Genomic DNA, 17,188 nt, shown 5'->3' on the forward strand with positions numbered 1-17,188 from the left:
CTCCACTGCAGACACGTTGAGGTCGTCCTTGATGACTGTCCGGAGGGCAAGGATTATCCATGGTGGTTGGGGCAGCCAGGAGTCGTTGAAACGTGCCATAAGACGTGCCTTGACATAGCAGTGGATTCGTTCGACTATGCCGTTGGCTGCAGGGTTGAAGGAAGTAGTGTGGGCTGTGGTACTCAGGAGTTCAGCGAGAGACTGCCACTCCACGATGTGAGGGATGTTTCTCGGTCAGAGGTGATATGCTCCGGTAAGCCGAATCTGGCGATCCACCCAGTGAGGAGTGCTGTGGTGCAGGGCGAGGCAGCAGCCGCCTTCATGAGGATAGCCTCCAACCAGCGGGTCGATCTGTCGACGGCAGTAAAGAGGTAGCAATGGCCTTCTGACGGAGGGAGTAGGCCGACGACGTCGACATTAATATGTGCGAAGGGCCATCGGGGCTGATGGAATGATCCGATGCCTGACTCAGTATGGCGATGAATTTTGTTTTCCTGGCAGGAGATGCAGTATCTGGTCTACTCCATAGCGTCCTTGGATATACTGTACCAGATGAACCTCTCCTTCAGGAGCTTCGCAGTAACGCGTCCTCAAGGGTATAACAGACCGTGTATCAAGTTGGACACTTGGCATTGGAAGGCAACAGGGATGAGGGGTAGTAGGCAGCCGGTGCTGATGTCGAAGAGAATGGTGTTCTTGTCTAAGTGAACGTTCTGCCACTTGCTACTTGATGAACGTAATAGAAGTTCTGTAGGTGAGTGTCTTGGGATCCTCCCGTTGTTCTCTGGCAGTGGTCTCGTAGTCGAAGACGAGGTGGACTGCGTCAATGGAGATTTGGGAAAGGGTGTCGGCGATAGGGTTCTTTGTTCCTGGGATGTACGTGACGGTGCAATTGAACTCGGCGATGGCGGAGGGGTGGCGGCACTGTCGGGCGAACCAGTCGTCCTGCTGCTTCGTGACGGCGTGCACCAGAGATTGATGGTCGGTGTTGATGATAAAAGAGGTGCCTTCGAGGAAGTGGCGTAAGTGGAGGACGGCGTGGTGGATGGCGAGAAGCTCTCTATCGAAGGTGCTATAATTGAGCTCGGCCTTGGAGAGCTTCTTGCTGAAGAAGCCGAGGGGTGTAGGTGTGCCGTGGATGATTTGTTCAAATACACTCCTTATGTTGATATTGCTGGCGTTCTTTGACAGCTGTAGCTGGGCATCTGGTGCAGGGAAGAAGAGGATGGTGGCACGGGCGAGGGCCATTTTCGCGTTGAATTCAGCTTACATGGCGGGGTTCCACTGCGAGGTCCTTCGGTTTTCCGTGAAGGGCGTTGTAGTGGGGGGGGGGCATCGTTTGAGCGACGTTGGGAAGGAATCGATGATAAAAGTGTACCATCCTGATGAACTCCTGCAGGATGAATTTTCTAGCTACAAATTATCTCCCTCCTGAACCCACACATGAACCTTAATCCAAGTCACCTGACCTGTCCCAATGGCTATTCGAGTCCCTTTCCAAAATCTGCCCTGGTGACTGAGTGGTATACATAACCTTAACATCACATGTAAGACTTTACTGAAGAGGGTTGCAGTTGGCAGTCGAAATATATAGTTTGTATATTTCCAACGTTTATTTCACTCCGACAATGGGATCTTTGTGATAGAGGGCAGCTATTAGCCGAAATATAGAACTTATACTTTCTTCCAAGTTTCTTTTTATTCCGAATGTGGGTTCTTCGTGATTATTTTTACAAATTACCACAACATTTTGTCTAAGTGATATATATTTATTTATTTATTTTATTCTTATTTTATTTTATTTTATTTTATTTCTGTTTTATTTTATTTTATCTTGTTTGTTTTATTTTATTTATTTATTCATTTATTTTATTTTTATTTATTCATTTATTTATCTATTTATTTATTTATTTATTTATTTATTTTATTTTATTTTATTATTATTATTATTTTTTTTTTTTTTTTTTTTTTTGCGGTGGTGGAGGGGGACAAGTGTCAAGAACCAACCCCTTACTCCACTAACAGAATCCTTTATGTGTACTACCACAGACATGGACGGCTACCCGTGGACCTCCGGCGTGAACGGCTTGGCGGCCACCGACGGCCACGAGCACCTGGAGGTGAGCAGCGTGTCCTACCTGACCGTCCCGCCCACGCCCAACGTGGCCGCCCGGCGTCCCTCCACGGCAGACCTCGTCATCGAGAAGCTGAATGTTGAAAAGGTAACTGGGCGCCAGATAAAGATGAAATATCCGGAAGGGGGTGTTAGTCCCGGAAGGTAACAGAAATTAAGTGGACAAAGAGAAGATGAAAGATGGAAAACAAGAGAGGGAGAGAGAGATGAGAAAGAGAAAGGAGTAAGAAAAGCGAAAATAGTGAGGGGAGGGAGGAGAGGGAGTGACCGGAAAAGGGGAGAGGAAGGAGGAGAGGGAGCAGGGGAGGGTAGGGAGGTGATGAAGGGTAACAGGAGGAGGGAAAGGAGAGGCGGGAATGGTGGAGAGACCATGGGAAACGATATCATAGACATAAATGCTGTGGAGGTATTAGGTGGAGGGGGTAGTGGCGGCCGTGGTAATAATCTAGAGGTAATGATGGTGGCAATAGAGTTCTAAGGTTTTCTGAGAGATAGATGTGATTTCTTTTTCCCTGGGACTCATCATTCCAGGCACATGGGAGTGTGATCATCCATAGCGAATGCGTAGTGACTACATGACTAAAGTAATGACACGACGGTATGTTGTCTTGGTCTATTCACGGGGCTATGTACCGAGTGAAGTTGCACTTTTGCCAGCGCAAACTCAAACTGTTTACACAGTACTATACCCGACATCTGGAAGCATGGAGAAATCATAACATTACTTATGAGATGCACATGGTTAATCTGAATTTATTTATGCCGTTCGTAAAGGTATAACATATTTGTATTGGTTGAAATTATTGAAAAGAAAAGAGTACCGTGTTTGTGATGTAGAATAATTACATGACTTGCGTATAGCGCACTTTAAACAACGTATAATCTTAAAGCCTTAAATTACCAAGCATGGTTTGATTTGATTGAATAAAAAACTAGCTGATTTAGCTGATTTTTGCTGTTTGACCTTGAATTCAAATGACCTTGAAAGTCAAAGTTCAGAGTGGCATTCACCCACACCTTTTTCTTCACTCTTCAACTGATTGAACTGGCATGGATGCCTGTTATTAACAAGTAATGCCCTCAAAAGTATAAAAAAATCTTTCGCTGGTCCACCACTAGACATTAATAAAAAATTCGATGCCGCCCCCTGTTACAATTTCACAAACAAAATATATAACACAAACATCCATAATAGCAAAACATGGCTGGTCAATTATCTAGCAGGTGCAAATGTCTATGAGCCAATCAGTGCACACCAGAAACTTTAAGAACGGAATACCAGAGGGGTCAATTCTATCCCTCGCACTTTTTAATCTATCCAATACAAATACAAATCTCTCCTAACGCAGACGACATAATAATTACATGCACACACCGTAACACAAAGCTACAGAAATACTACAGCCATACATAGACACACTCAACACCCGGTTAACTACAAATAGACTCAAAGTAGCCTCAACCAAATCTACAGCCACACTTCTCACCAATTGGGCAGCGGAATACAAATATATTCCACACCTCAATATCAACAACACTCTCATACCACACATACACACTTAAGATTCTTGGCGTAACATACGGTACATCCATGTCATTTAAACAACACATCACAAATATAAGGACTAAATGGACACCTATATTTAGCGTGCTTAAATCAATTGCAAGAACAACATTTGGACAAAACAAAGAAACTATTAAACAGTGTACTAACAATAAGCAATAAGCTCAGTGATGAATTATGCAAGCCCCGCATGGGCCCCTAATCTCACTAAAACCCACCCCAACATCCTAGACCATACAAATCAAATTCCTAAAGACAATTACAGGCTGCACAAATACAACACCTACAGACCATCTACATTAAGGAACAAAAGTCCTCAAATTCAAGGATCACCTTACATGAGAGACACACAAACACTTGCCGCAATCATCACAAACACAACAGACCCACTACACCACATAACAATACACCCACACATGCCAAAAAACATTAAAACAACACCCAAAGACATATATCACATGCAAATCCTTTCTTTTCTTCCTCTACAACCACCAAACACCCGCCACTAGAAACAAATATATATATAACTGAAAGACAATACTTAATGCATGCCAGACCCCTTGACATCTATTTCTCTAAATCCTCTCTCCCCAGAAAGGACAGTCTACCTGGCCAGACTGTGGTCCGGCTACTATCCTGCCCTTCTAGGCTACCAGAAGAGGTTGGATGACTGCATCGCAGATAACTGTCCAGGGTGCAACACTTCACCCTATACTATATAACACATTATGGAAGACTGTATTGTACAGAATCATGCACGCCAACAACACAATATATACTCTATACGGGATTTTGGTGGGAAAACCCTTTCCAGCCGTAGCGTTCCTCAGGGAGACAGGACTGCTCGGCCAGACAGTCTAGAGAACGACAACAACAACAACTGTTTTGCGGGAAAAGGTGTTCCTATGACTTGCCTTCTACAGCAGTGAAGTTAGAGAAGGGAAGGAGCTTTATCTAAGGTGATAATCACAAACCACATTTCTTTAAATGTCCTAGAGTCCCCACAAGCTCGTTATTCACTGACAAGATTAGAATATCGTTATGTTGTTGACTGTACGAGTGATGTGAATGATTACTACTACATGACGGATGTCATTTAGAAAAATATTGAAAATACTGCTAGTACAATTAATGTCATTATACATATGGAAGTTTTAAAAATTATGATAAGGTTTATACATCAATTATAAAAGGAAAAGGAACTGGCAGAGGTCCATCAATCTTGATTTGAATTGAGTACCGTCTTCGCCAAATATGGAAGTACCGAGTCCACTATGTCGCGCGAGTACGCAGACGCAAGTTATAAGGAGAAAGATCACCGGAACGGCGCCAAAACACCAAAGAAGGGCAAAGGAGAGAAACAAGCTCAGGGACACTCACTTGCAAGGCCTCCGATACTGCCTGTTCGCCGGCTCCTCGGTCACCCCTACAAGCACTCACTTCCTCCTGTCACTCACTCACTCACTCCCACTCTCTCTCACTCTAGTTCAAACTCTCTCCCTTTCGCTCTCTCACTCTCTGTATGTATGTATGTATGTATGTATCTATTCATATATATATATATATATATATATATATATATATATACACATATATACATATATATAGGTATATACCTCTCCCTCTCTCTCTCTCTCTCTCTCTCTCTCTCTCTCTCTCTCTCTCTCTCTCTCTCTCTCTCTCTCTCTCTCTCTCTCTCTCTCTCTCTCTCTTTCTCTGTGTGTGTGTGTGTGTGTGTGTGTGTGTGTGAGAGAGAGAGAGAGAGAGAGAGAGAGAGAGAGAGAGAGAGGGGGGGGATGGGTGTGAATGTGGATGTGGGTGTGTGTTTGTGGGTGTGTGCGTGCATGCGTGCGTATGTTTGTGTGTGCATGTGTGTGTGTGTCTGTGTGTGCATGTGTATGTGTGTATGTCTATTTGTATGTGTGATTGTGTGTGTGTGTGTGTGTGTGAGAGAGAGAGAGAGAGAGAGAGAGAGAGAGAGAGAGAGAGAGAGTAACGTGTAGGTTTTACCACTTCAGTAAATAAAAGCAATAAACTTCAACACGCAAACACATGCAACACCGAAAGAGCATCGTACTGTCAAAACACTACAAGCGGCACAACATGAACAACTTTTCTTATTTCCATCCCCTTCGAAAGAAAACAGATCTCCAGTTAGTCCTAGTGAGACACCTGTACGGTAACGTTACTGTATTCTAACAGTATCAAGTAAAAACACTATTCTCCTGAAGTTAAAAAGACAAAATCTACGGAGGTACGGTTGGGAAAACAAGTTCTTCGTTTTTCAACTTTTTGCTATCAGCATATACATTTGTGTCGAAAGGGTTGTACTTTACATATATTTGAAAATGTGTCCGCCATTGCTAGTTTTAATAACAGAAGTAAAGTAAAATACTTCGCTTCTTTATTCATGACGAACTACAACGACAGCTTACAAAATGTTAGCTCAGGACTGCGCACGATCAAGTGATTTGAAACTTACTTTCCTGACTGCACAACATGAGTGAATTATTCGGTGTCTGGCTCTATTGGACCATGGCCATATTGGGTTTCGTCATAAATGCTAATTAGATGGCTGTACCATTGTATCCTGCACTACATTCATGTCATGGGATTCATAACTACCTTCTCACACTCAGTCAGGAGAATCCAATATCGAAAGAACCTCGCTTTCTAAGCGTCATCTGACCAAGTGATTTGCTAACCATAGAGCTGATGTAATTCTGAGTGTCGAAGATCTATAGAGTTACTGTTGTGTGTATAATGTAACCATCGAAACCCTTAAAGAAGATTCAGACGTATGTGTCGATCACGACAAGACCTCATTGTACTTATACAAGTGTACAACAGACAGATATTGTACATCAAACATTGATCAGCACCATTAACTTTCATAACACAGTCCAACAGCATTTCGAGATAAAAGTATAAACATATCTTTTATCCCTTTGTCTTTTTTTTCAACTTTGATATCAAAGTTACTGTAAAAAATTTATGCAGAGACTCGTGATATGGTTTAGTAAGTGTTTTATGGTCACCATTTCTCCATGTAATGTACCGTATCTCCGGATATTCAGGCTCTATTCTGCCTGGAGATTTCGTTTCACAGGTATTAGCCAACGATTAGTCGGCAAGAGCATTACTCAAAACTGCGGATGAAAAATTCATACTTGAATTTGTTTCTAGGTTACATTACGCTCGAGCTGGTCTCTACTTTATACATGAACTCATTTCTAACTTACCATATATTTGAATTGATGTCTACTTTACATTATACTTAGACTGATTTCTAATCTGTGCATCTCCTCTTAGGTGGATGGCGGCGGTCTTAGCATCTCCGGAGTTGCCCTGGCGTCCAATTGCCACGTCACTTTGCTCATCTTCGGCTGCTTCTTTCTCCTCGCCGGAATTGTCCTCTCCTATGTCAGCTACAGCAGCGCCCTCACCATACCCAGCTCATCCTTGGAATCGCCTTCCTCGGCAGCAACCAAGAGTCAAGGAAATCTGGAGAATCTTCAGGGTTCTTCAAGTGGGGGGGTCGAAGGCGGAGGAGGTAAAGGAGAGGGAGGAGAGGCAGGTTTTCAAATGGAGGGCAAGACACAAGGCCTACGTGCGAACCCCGCGGCCGAGGAAGAGGTTCCCCATGCAGTGCAGATGCGGATCATCGGGCCTGTTTTCCTCCTCGTCGGTTTCCTCATGTTCTCCATTGGCCTGGCGCTTCTCGGGCTTTCTAAGAAGGCAAGTTGGAACCCGACCATATTCTGGTTGTAGAGAACTAGGTATAATTGTGTGCGCGTGTGTAAATTATATGTATATATATATATATATATATATATATATATATATATATATATATATACATATATGTATGTATATATAGGTATATATATATATATATATATATATTTGTATATATACATATGTATATATATATATATATATATATATATATATATATATAGATATATAGATATTGCAGTAATTCACAAGGCACACGTGAAAATAATATGCAGAAAAAACCACTTGGAAATAAGAAGCTTAGTCCGAACGTTTTCGTCTATTTAAGACATCAAGGAATACACAGTTACAGAGACAAAGGTGGATATATATACATAAAGTAAAAGACAAGCTAGGAACATGGGAAGTACACACAAGATGCTTCACAATCAGGTAGAGCCGATGTTTACATATACGGACGTTTGGTCCATGACGTTACGTCACCCCCGCTTAGTAGCACTTGGAGAAGTTCTTACAATTTTATCAATAACAAAATCATCAAGTTTAAATAATCCTAAACTTAAATTGATATTATGGTCAAAGGTTTGTTTAATATGACTGGATTCGATGATGTTTCTTTCTAATAAGGATCTACAAGAAATTATTACATTCGAATTATCCCAGTCAATAGGATGATTGTGGTCTCTTACATGGACAAAAAGGCCACTGGAACTTTGCCCACTCCTTACACTATATTTGTGCTGATTTATCCTAGTTTTTAAGTCTTTACCAGTTTGGCCGATATAAAATTTGTTACATTTAAGGCATGGAATAGAGTAAACACAACCCTCGTTTGCTTCAGGTGAATTTTTAATGAGCTTACTTTTTATAGTATTATTTTTGAAAACCAAGTTGATGTTGAATTGTTTGAGAATATTAGGCAGACCAATTAATTTCTCACTGTAATTAAGAACCAAAAGGTTCTTTTTTTCAAATACGTTTCTTACGTGTGAGGTGTTATGGAAGGTTTTGTAAGCCATTTTATGAGAAGTGTTTACTGAGTGCTTTGGATATTTTAATTCAGAAGCTATGCTATATATCTTCCTCAGCTCATCATCCAAAAATTCCAGGCTACATATCCTGTAAGCTCTAAGGAACATAGAACTAAAGACAGAAAGTTTTGTCTTCTGATGATGAGCCGAGTAAAAGTGGACATATGATGCGGGGGGGTGGGGGGTGCGGTAGTATGTGTGAGTAAATTTTGACGCAGCCCGAAGGGATTTCTCCCCGTCCTCTCCTTATATGCAAAGGGGACGGAGAGGGGGGGTCGCCGATTAAATGAAGCGGCCTTGCTGTGGATGTGCTGTGTCTTGCGACATTGCTTCTGACCCAGGGCGGTGGGCAAGGTGCAGGGATGACCCGTCATCCAGGAGGTGCTCAGATGAGAGGGAGGGTGGGAGGGGTGTGGAGTGTATTAAGGGATGAAATGGGTGGGAGTGTTTTTATGCCTTTCCCTTTTTAGCTACCTCCCTTGAAAGGGGGAAAAGCCTTGGTATATGTATGTATGTATGTATGTATGTCTTCTGTTAACATCTGCCCCTCTGCACCTTTTACCTTCCTTTTCTTCTCTACTTGACTCACCTCCCTTTCCTCTCTTAACTTCCTTCCAAAACATACACACGTACACGTGTATATATTTGAGACAAATGAGAGAGTATTAGATGAGGGAGGGTAAACGAAAGTAAGTTGGGAATAAATCCATTATCATAACGTTGCGACCACATCGGTCTTCAGAGGACTGGCTGCATTACATTTATGATCACAAATTTTATACTCGTAGCGAGAGAGAACCCGTCAAGCTATGAGCGGTTAGTTGTATCAGGTACTCCCTTTAGTTTAACTATTAAAACACTTGCTGCCTTTGAAAAAAGACAGGTGAATACATCTGTCATTAATGCTTTCGCTGGTGATAATATGCGCAGCTTCAACCGTCTTTCTCATCTTCTTTTCAAGTTCCTTGTGTAGTATTTCTACTTGACTCCGGTCAGGTAGGTGCCCGCATTGGTGTAGATGTCGAACCAAGGAGTTATATGTCCTATGCGTCCTTAGGTCGTTTCCATGTTCTCTCAAGTGTTTTTTCAATTCCTCTACCTAACTCGCCGAAGTATGATGAGGGACATCCACTGCAAGGAATACAATAAATGACATGGGTTTTTATGATGATCAACATACTCTTTAAGAAAAAATTCCTATTATATTGGAAGATACTTTAGCTATATATATTCCACCTTTCATTAGATAATTATCTATAGCTCCGATGTTCATAGAACTGGGGAGAGTTATGAATTACGACTTATCTTTCCCCGGGGCCTGAACATTTCATCCTTCATAGATCTTCTTGAGTTTAAAAAAAAAAAAAAAAAATTGGTGACCAAGCCTCCGGGGTATTTCAGCTTTTTAAAAGTATCTTTAGCATATGCCAGTCTTCTTGGAGTCCTTTGTTGGAGATTCATTGTTGACGTTTCGTCCTCACCAAAACTCACCACGACTTCTGTCTTACATCTTTACATCAATATATATATATATATATATATATATATATATATATATATATATGTGTATATATATGTGTGTGTGTGTGTGTGTGTGTGTGTGTGTGTGTGTGTGTGTGTGTGTGTGTATTCACCTCGGATCTGCTGCAGCCTCTTTTCGAGACAGCCAGACACCACCCTACGGCAGTGAGCTCAGAGCTCATTATTAGCAGATCTCTGTGTGTGTGTGTGTGTGTGTGTGTGTGTGTGTGTGTGTGTGTGTGTGTGTGTGTGTGTGTGTGTGTGTGTGTGTGTGTAATTTTTTTCCCTCGCATAGTTACAATGGCAAAGCGTGAAAGGGATTTGTTCCGGTCTTTACCCCCTCCTACGAGCGGGCTCGGGTCTCTGGTGAAAAAGGAAATGGGGTCGCAGAGAGTGATCTTTCCTAATCTCGGGAACCAGTATGGTTTCGAGTTCAGAGACTTTTGTAGCCTCAGTAACCGAGAGGGTTAAAGCGGTGCACAGTAGCTTCTGAACGGTAGGTTTGAGTCCTGCACACGACGATCTTAAAAATGATCTGATGTATACATATATATATATATATACATATATATATATATATATTATATATATAATATATATATATATATATATGTGTGTGTGTGTGTGTGTGTGTGTGTGTGTGTGTGTGTGTGTGTGTGTGTGTGTATTGATATCGTGTATATATATATATATATATACAAATAATATACATATATATATGTATATATATATATATATATATATATATATATATGTATGTATGTATGTATGCCTTCATCCCCACGCTGCCAAGAGATTTCAACCACACTGATGAGCAAGAATTTCTTGATCTAAATTCAGATAATCAACATTCATAAATCTAACCTTACTCATCTCGAAACGACCTGGCGTAACTTGACCCTGAGAGACCTAACCAGCTTTCCTCCTTCACCAGATAACAAAGGACGAGAAGGCGCAGCAGAAAGCACTGTCGGAGCTCCAGCTGTGTCAGCTCGAGAACAGCTTCAACGCCAGCCGCACCACGGCTGCCTCTCCGCTTCACACGCCCCTCGCCCTCCCGGGACAAGAAGTAAGTCTCATCATAAACACTCCCGCCGGTTACGTTACACCTTATAGGAACATTATTGACAAATGGATGAAAAAATCTAAAGACAACAGTGTTCCTATGAGGTGGTTCTTTATTGTATTCAATTCTAAACTTTCTTTGTACAGCAATAGTAGATTTCAGTTCAGCCAACCAAAGGACACACTTTACTTTTTCCTCAGTTGAAGCCATAGTCAAAGGGATTCTGGAAAAAAAAAGATACTTATCTAAATTTTTTTACAAATTTTGTGATGAAGAATTTTTCAATAACTATATTTAAATCTAGGTACATGAAACTTTATAACACTTTTTTAGATTTTTTCTACCACCAGTACTTACAAAGTTATAATTCTTTTAAAATGAACACGGACTTTATGGACACCCTGTATATATATATATATATATATATATATATATATTTATATATATATATATATATATATTTATATATATATATATATATATATATATATATATATATATATAACATATACATATAATTTTTATGACAGTCGCATGCAGGATTCGAACCCACTGCATTCGGCCACACGTAAGATCACCTTCACAGAGCCTTAACCCACTACACCAACAGAGACTTAAAAGGCTTGAAATCTGGAATCGAACTAATTCCCGAGGATAGGAAAGATCACTAATCTACGACCCCAATTCCTGTTTTACACAAGGGGTCGCAGATTAGTGATCTTTCCTATCCTCGGGAATCAGTTCGATTCCAGGTTTCAAGACTTTTAAGTCTCTGTTGGTGTACTGGGTTAAGGCTCTGTGAAGGTGATCTCACGGGTGGCCAAAAGCAGTGGGTTCGAATCCTGCATGCGACTGTCATAAAAAACTATCGGATTGATGTCACTGTTACTAGCGAATTTCTCTCATACATATATATATATATATATATATATATATATATATATATACATACATATACAGTATATATATACAAATATATATATATATATATATAAATATATATAAATATATATATATATATATATATATATATATATATATATATGCACACACACACAAAGGTCTTCCTCCCCTTTACAAGAGAAATAGCTAAATCAATATGCAAGTACCCACTACCCACTCCCATCCACCACCAGACCCCCCCCTTCTTAGCTCCTCATGGATTACATGTCATCCCTTTATCCCGCCCACTGCCCTGGGTTAGAATCAATACAATACACAGCACATCCAAAGAAAGGCCGCTTCACTTGATCAGCGACCCCCCCTCCCTCCATCCCCTCATGCAGAAAAAGGGGAAGACGGGGAGTAATCCCTTCAATCATATATAACTATCCTCCACCCTTGCATCACAGTATCATCCATACACAGTCATTCTCCACTCACCCTTATTTCCTGCCTTCTCCCTCCTTTGCTCAAAAGACATTCCTCTTTTAATCAACGCCCTTTTCACCCCATCCATCCATCTCATCCTCGGTCGTCCCCTCAAATTCATTCTATCCACGTCTGCCTTCCATACCCCTTTTACTAATCTTTCTTCACTTATTCTTTCCATGTGTCCAAACAATTCCAATACTCTTTCATCAGCCCTATTTGTCATCTTTTCCACTTACGCTCTCCTCATGTCTTACTCTATCTAACCTTGTAACCAATGTTCTCTCTAATTTTTTGCTGTGAGTGTGAGCAGAAAATTGCTTGTGTGCAAACTTTGACTTTTCTAAAAAGTATGTGCACACCCATGTGAGTCACCATCACCATCTGATCATTTGAGCAAATACACACAATCTGTAAGTTTGTATTACATATTACCTCTACAAAGCAAATATTGGCTTGATGGTTGGCAAGTTACCATATTTTTAGAGAATTTATAAGTTGATGTTTGGGGGGAACTTCTTTAATGAATGGATTTTAATATAATTTGAAAGCCTTGTGTGCACACATTTTTTCTTTATGTGTGCGTGTTGTAAAACATATGTGCGCGCGCACATGCGCACAGCTTAGAGGGAATGTTGCTTGTAACCCAACCATACTTTTCAGACATTTCATTTCAAACACATTTAAAAATTTCCTCTCTGCCTCTCTTAAAGGCCATACAGTCCCGTCGGCACAATCACTTCTTCATATAGTCCAGTCCCAAATGTCAAGTGTCTATTTCTCATGACACTTTTTAATCCCCCAAGACATTTGCTTTCTGTCAGTCTACAATTGACATCCATCCCCACTCCTTCCCCTCCTGTAACATGCGACCCCAAATACCTAAAGCTATTCACTTCCTCCAGCCTCTCAATTAAAACACTCCCATATGCCTTCCCAACTACACTCAACAAACTGATCCCTCTGAAACTATTACGCTCTTATTTGTTCCTTTTTCTCTTGTAAAGCGGAACTATACAGATACTCCTTCAGTCCTCCAGCACTTTACCTTCCCTTAAACACACATTAAACAACCTCACTAGCCCGTCCACTATTACTGTATCTCCCTTCTGCAGACACTCTACATGACACCCATCTGATCCAGATACCTTACCTGTTCTCATAATTTTCAAAACTACTTGCACCTCATATTTTCTTATTTCTCCTCATTTCTCCTCATCATCGTCATTTTCTTAGCTCCTCCCACTGTTACCACCAAATCATTCCATATCCTCACATTCAACAGCTCTCTAAGATACTCTGCTCATCTTCCCCTTACCACCTCATCTTCTGTTAACATCTGTCTATATGTGCTTTTAACCTTTTATTCTCTATATGACTCACCTCTCCTTCCCCTCTTAACTTCCTTCTAAAACATATATTTATTGTTTAAAAAAGAAATTCTGCCATACTCCTCTCCATTTTACACCTGCTCTCCTCTTTCCCTCTTTTATCTTTTGTTTTGTTTCTCTCTTTTTTTTTTTTTTGTACCTTTCATATTTTTCTCTTATCCTACTTTGCAACTAGTCCCTGAATGCTCGCCTCTTCTCTTCTACTACTTTCTTCACTTCATCATCCCATCACTCACTACCATTCCTTTTATTCCCTCTCTTCCTCCTTGTTCCACATACCATCTATGCACACCTTGTGACTCCCTCTTTGAAACATTCCCATTCCTCCTCCTCTCCTACCTCTACTCTATCTTTCACCACCTCCCACACTTCTCTCAGCTTATCTTTGTACTCCTCATTTGAACAGTTTACTCTAAGCACCCTCTACCTTCCATCCTTTTTCTCTTTCTCCACCAATCCTCCACTCTCAACTCACTTTCCACCAAAAAATTATATGATATTCCCCCACTCTCTCCCATAAGAATAAGAACATGGATATCCAAAACTCTTCCACGCTTTTTCTGGATACCACTAAATAATCTATTAATGTCTTATCAACCACCCTTCCATCCACCACCCTCTCCCATGTGTACTTATGCTTGATTTTTTCCTTAACACTAATATCTAGCATCAACTCTCCTTCTAAACATAATTAACTCTCCACTATGGTTTTCACACATGGGAGAGGGTGGTGGATGGAAGGGTAGTAGACAGGGCTTTAATGGACTATATAGTGGTACCCAGAAGAAGAGTAGGAAGAGTTTTGGATGCACAAGTTCTTAGGGGAGAGAGTGGGGGAATATCAAATAATTTTTTGGTAAAGGTAAATTGAGAGTGGAGGATAGATGGCGAAAGAGGAAAGGGACAGAAGGTAGGGAGATGCATAGAGTAAACCGTTTAAATAAGAAGGAAAAGGAACAGGAGTACAAGGAGAAGCTAAGAGAAGTGGGAAGGTGGTAAGGATGATAGAGTGGAAGTAGGTGTGGAAGAGAAATGGGGTGTTTCAAACAGGAAGTGACAAGGCGTGAAAAGACTGTACGTGGAAAATGACGGATAGGGGAGAATAGAGGGAGGGGTAGCAAGTGCTGGGAGGATGAAGTGGAAAAGGTAGTAGAAGAGAGGAAGTGAGCATTTGGGGACTAGTTACAAAGTAGGGTGAAGAAAAAATATGAGCAGTATGAAGAAAAAAAAAGCAAAATAAAAAAGGAGACAAAAAGGAGAGCAGATGTAAAACGGAGGAGTATGACAGAAATTTATGAAACAAGTAAAAATATGTTTTTGAGGGAAATCAAGAGAGGAAGAGGAGGTGAGGCAAGTAGAGAAGAAAAGGCAAAAGGCGCGGATGGACAGATCTTGACGAAAGAGGAGGCGGTATGAGGAAGATAGGCAGGGTATTTTAGAGAGCTGTTGAATGTGAAGGAGGATATGGAGTATTGGTGGTAGCAGTGGGAAGTGCTAAGAAAATGACGATGATGAGAGAGGAGCGTGGAAGAGAAACAAGAAAAGATGATGTGCAAGTAGCTCTGAAAATGAGAACAGGAAAGGCTTCTGGATTAGATGGGTGTCATGCAGAGTGTCTGAAAAACGGAGATACAGTAATAGTGGACTGACTGGTGAGATTGTTTAATGTGTGTCTAAGGGAGGGTAGAGTGCCAGAGGACTTGAGGAATGCCTGTATGATTCTACTTTACAAAGGGAAAGGGAACAAAAGTGAGTGTAGTAGTTTCAGAGGGATCAGTTTGCTGAGTGTAGTTGGGAAGGCATATGGGAGGGTTTAAATTGAGAAGACTAAAAAAGAAACAGAAGGAGTAATTGGTTTAGGAAAGGTAGGGGTTGTGAGGGGTCGCGTGGATCAGATTTTTGCTGTAAGGCAGATATGTGAGAAAGCTTTGGGAAAAGTTAGGGATGTTTCTTTGGGCCTTTATGGATTTGGAAAAGACTTATGATAGGGTAGATAGGAAGGCACTGTGTGAGGTATTGCAGATATATGGGATTGGGGGAAAGCCGTTCTGGGCAGTCAAGGGTTTTTACGAGAGTAGTAAAATCTGTATTGGAATGGGAAATGGAGAGAGTGGTTTGAGGTTAAGGTGGGACTACGTCAGGGTTGCGTCATGTCGCCATAGCTGTTCAATGTGTCCATGAACGGGGTGGAGGTAAATGTGAGTGTAATAGGCAGAGGACCGAAGGTTGTTAAAGAAAATAGAGAAAAGTGGGAGGTGAGCCAGTTGTTTGTTACGACACTGCACTTGTGGGAGGATCAGAGGAGGGATTAAGGGAGTTAGTGACGGAGTTTAGAAAGGTATGCGGTAGGAGAAAGTTGAAGGTAAATGTGGGTATAAGCAAAATAATAAGATGATCAAGGGTGGAGGATGGCAGTGAGTTGGAAGTAAGTCTAAAAGGAGAGAGGCTGGAAAAAATGAACAGCTTTAGGTATTTAGGGCCAAATGTGGCAGGAAAGGGAGGAATGGAGGTGGAGGTAAATTGTAGATTGAGAGAAGCAAATAAATGCCTTGGGGTATTGAAAAGTGTCAGGAAAAATAGACAACTGCGAATGGATGCAAAGAGGAGATTGTATGAGGGGATGATTGTGCCGACGGCATTGTATGGAGGAGAGAGAGGAAAATTTTAAATGTGTTTGAAATGAAATGTCTGAGAAGTATGGTAGGAGTTACTAGATTGAGTAGAGTGAGAAACGAGGAGGTGAGGAGGAGAGCGGGATTGGAAAAGTAGATGACAGATAGGGCTGATGAAAGATTATTGAGATGGTTTGGACACATGAAATGAATGAGTGATGAAAGATTAGTAAAAGAAATATGGAAGGCAGAAGTGGAGAGAATGAACTTGAAGGGGGAACCAAGGATAAGATGGATGGGTGGGGTGAAGGGAGCGTTGAGAAAGAGGGAAATGTTTGTTGAGCAAGGGAGGGAGAAGGCAGGAGATAGGGATGAGTGGAGAATGATTGCGTATGGATGATGCTGTTATGAAAGGAAGGGAGGGATGGGGGACAGGGGAGAAGGGGGGCATATGTGTGAATGCTATTTTGACACAGCTCGAGGGGATTTCTCCCCGTCTTCTCTTATTCTGCATGAGGGGACGGAGAGGGGGGGGGTCGCCGATTAAGTGAAGCGGCCTTGCTGTGGATGCACTATGTCTTGCTGCATTGCCTTTGGCCCAGGACAGTTGGCAAATGCAGGGATGACTCGTCATCCATGAAGAGCTGAGAAGGGAGGAGGTGGAAAGGGTGTTGGAAAAGAGTGAAATGGGTGGGAATTGGTACGTGCCTCTAACTTAGCTACCTCCCTTATAAGGTGGAAAAAGCTCTTATAAATGATT

General features: G+C 41.3%; 1 protein-coding gene across 6 annotated transcripts in view; it reads left to right on the forward strand.

Moving 5' to 3' along the window:
* Nucleotides 1-17,188, forward strand: part of LOC143030722 (uncharacterized) — a 176,991-nt gene that overhangs the window by 141,048 nt on the left and 18,755 nt on the right. For all 6 annotated transcript variants that reach the window (XM_076193950.1, XM_076193918.1, XM_076193957.1 and 3 more), the window contains 3 exons: nt 2,050-2,222; nt 7,011-7,436; nt 10,923-11,057. In XM_076193950.1, coding sequence (XP_076050065.1) covers nt 2,050-2,222; nt 7,011-7,436; nt 10,923-11,057 — 734 coding nt within the window. The remainder of the gene's footprint in view (nt 1-2,049; nt 2,223-7,010; nt 7,437-10,922; nt 11,058-17,188) is intronic.

This window comes from Oratosquilla oratoria, chromosome 1 (assembly GCF_046742065.1).
Source record: "Oratosquilla oratoria isolate Oo_2021 chromosome 1, ASM4674206v1, whole genome shotgun sequence".
Lineage (NCBI taxonomy): Eukaryota > Metazoa > Arthropoda > Malacostraca > Stomatopoda > Squillidae > Oratosquilla > Oratosquilla oratoria.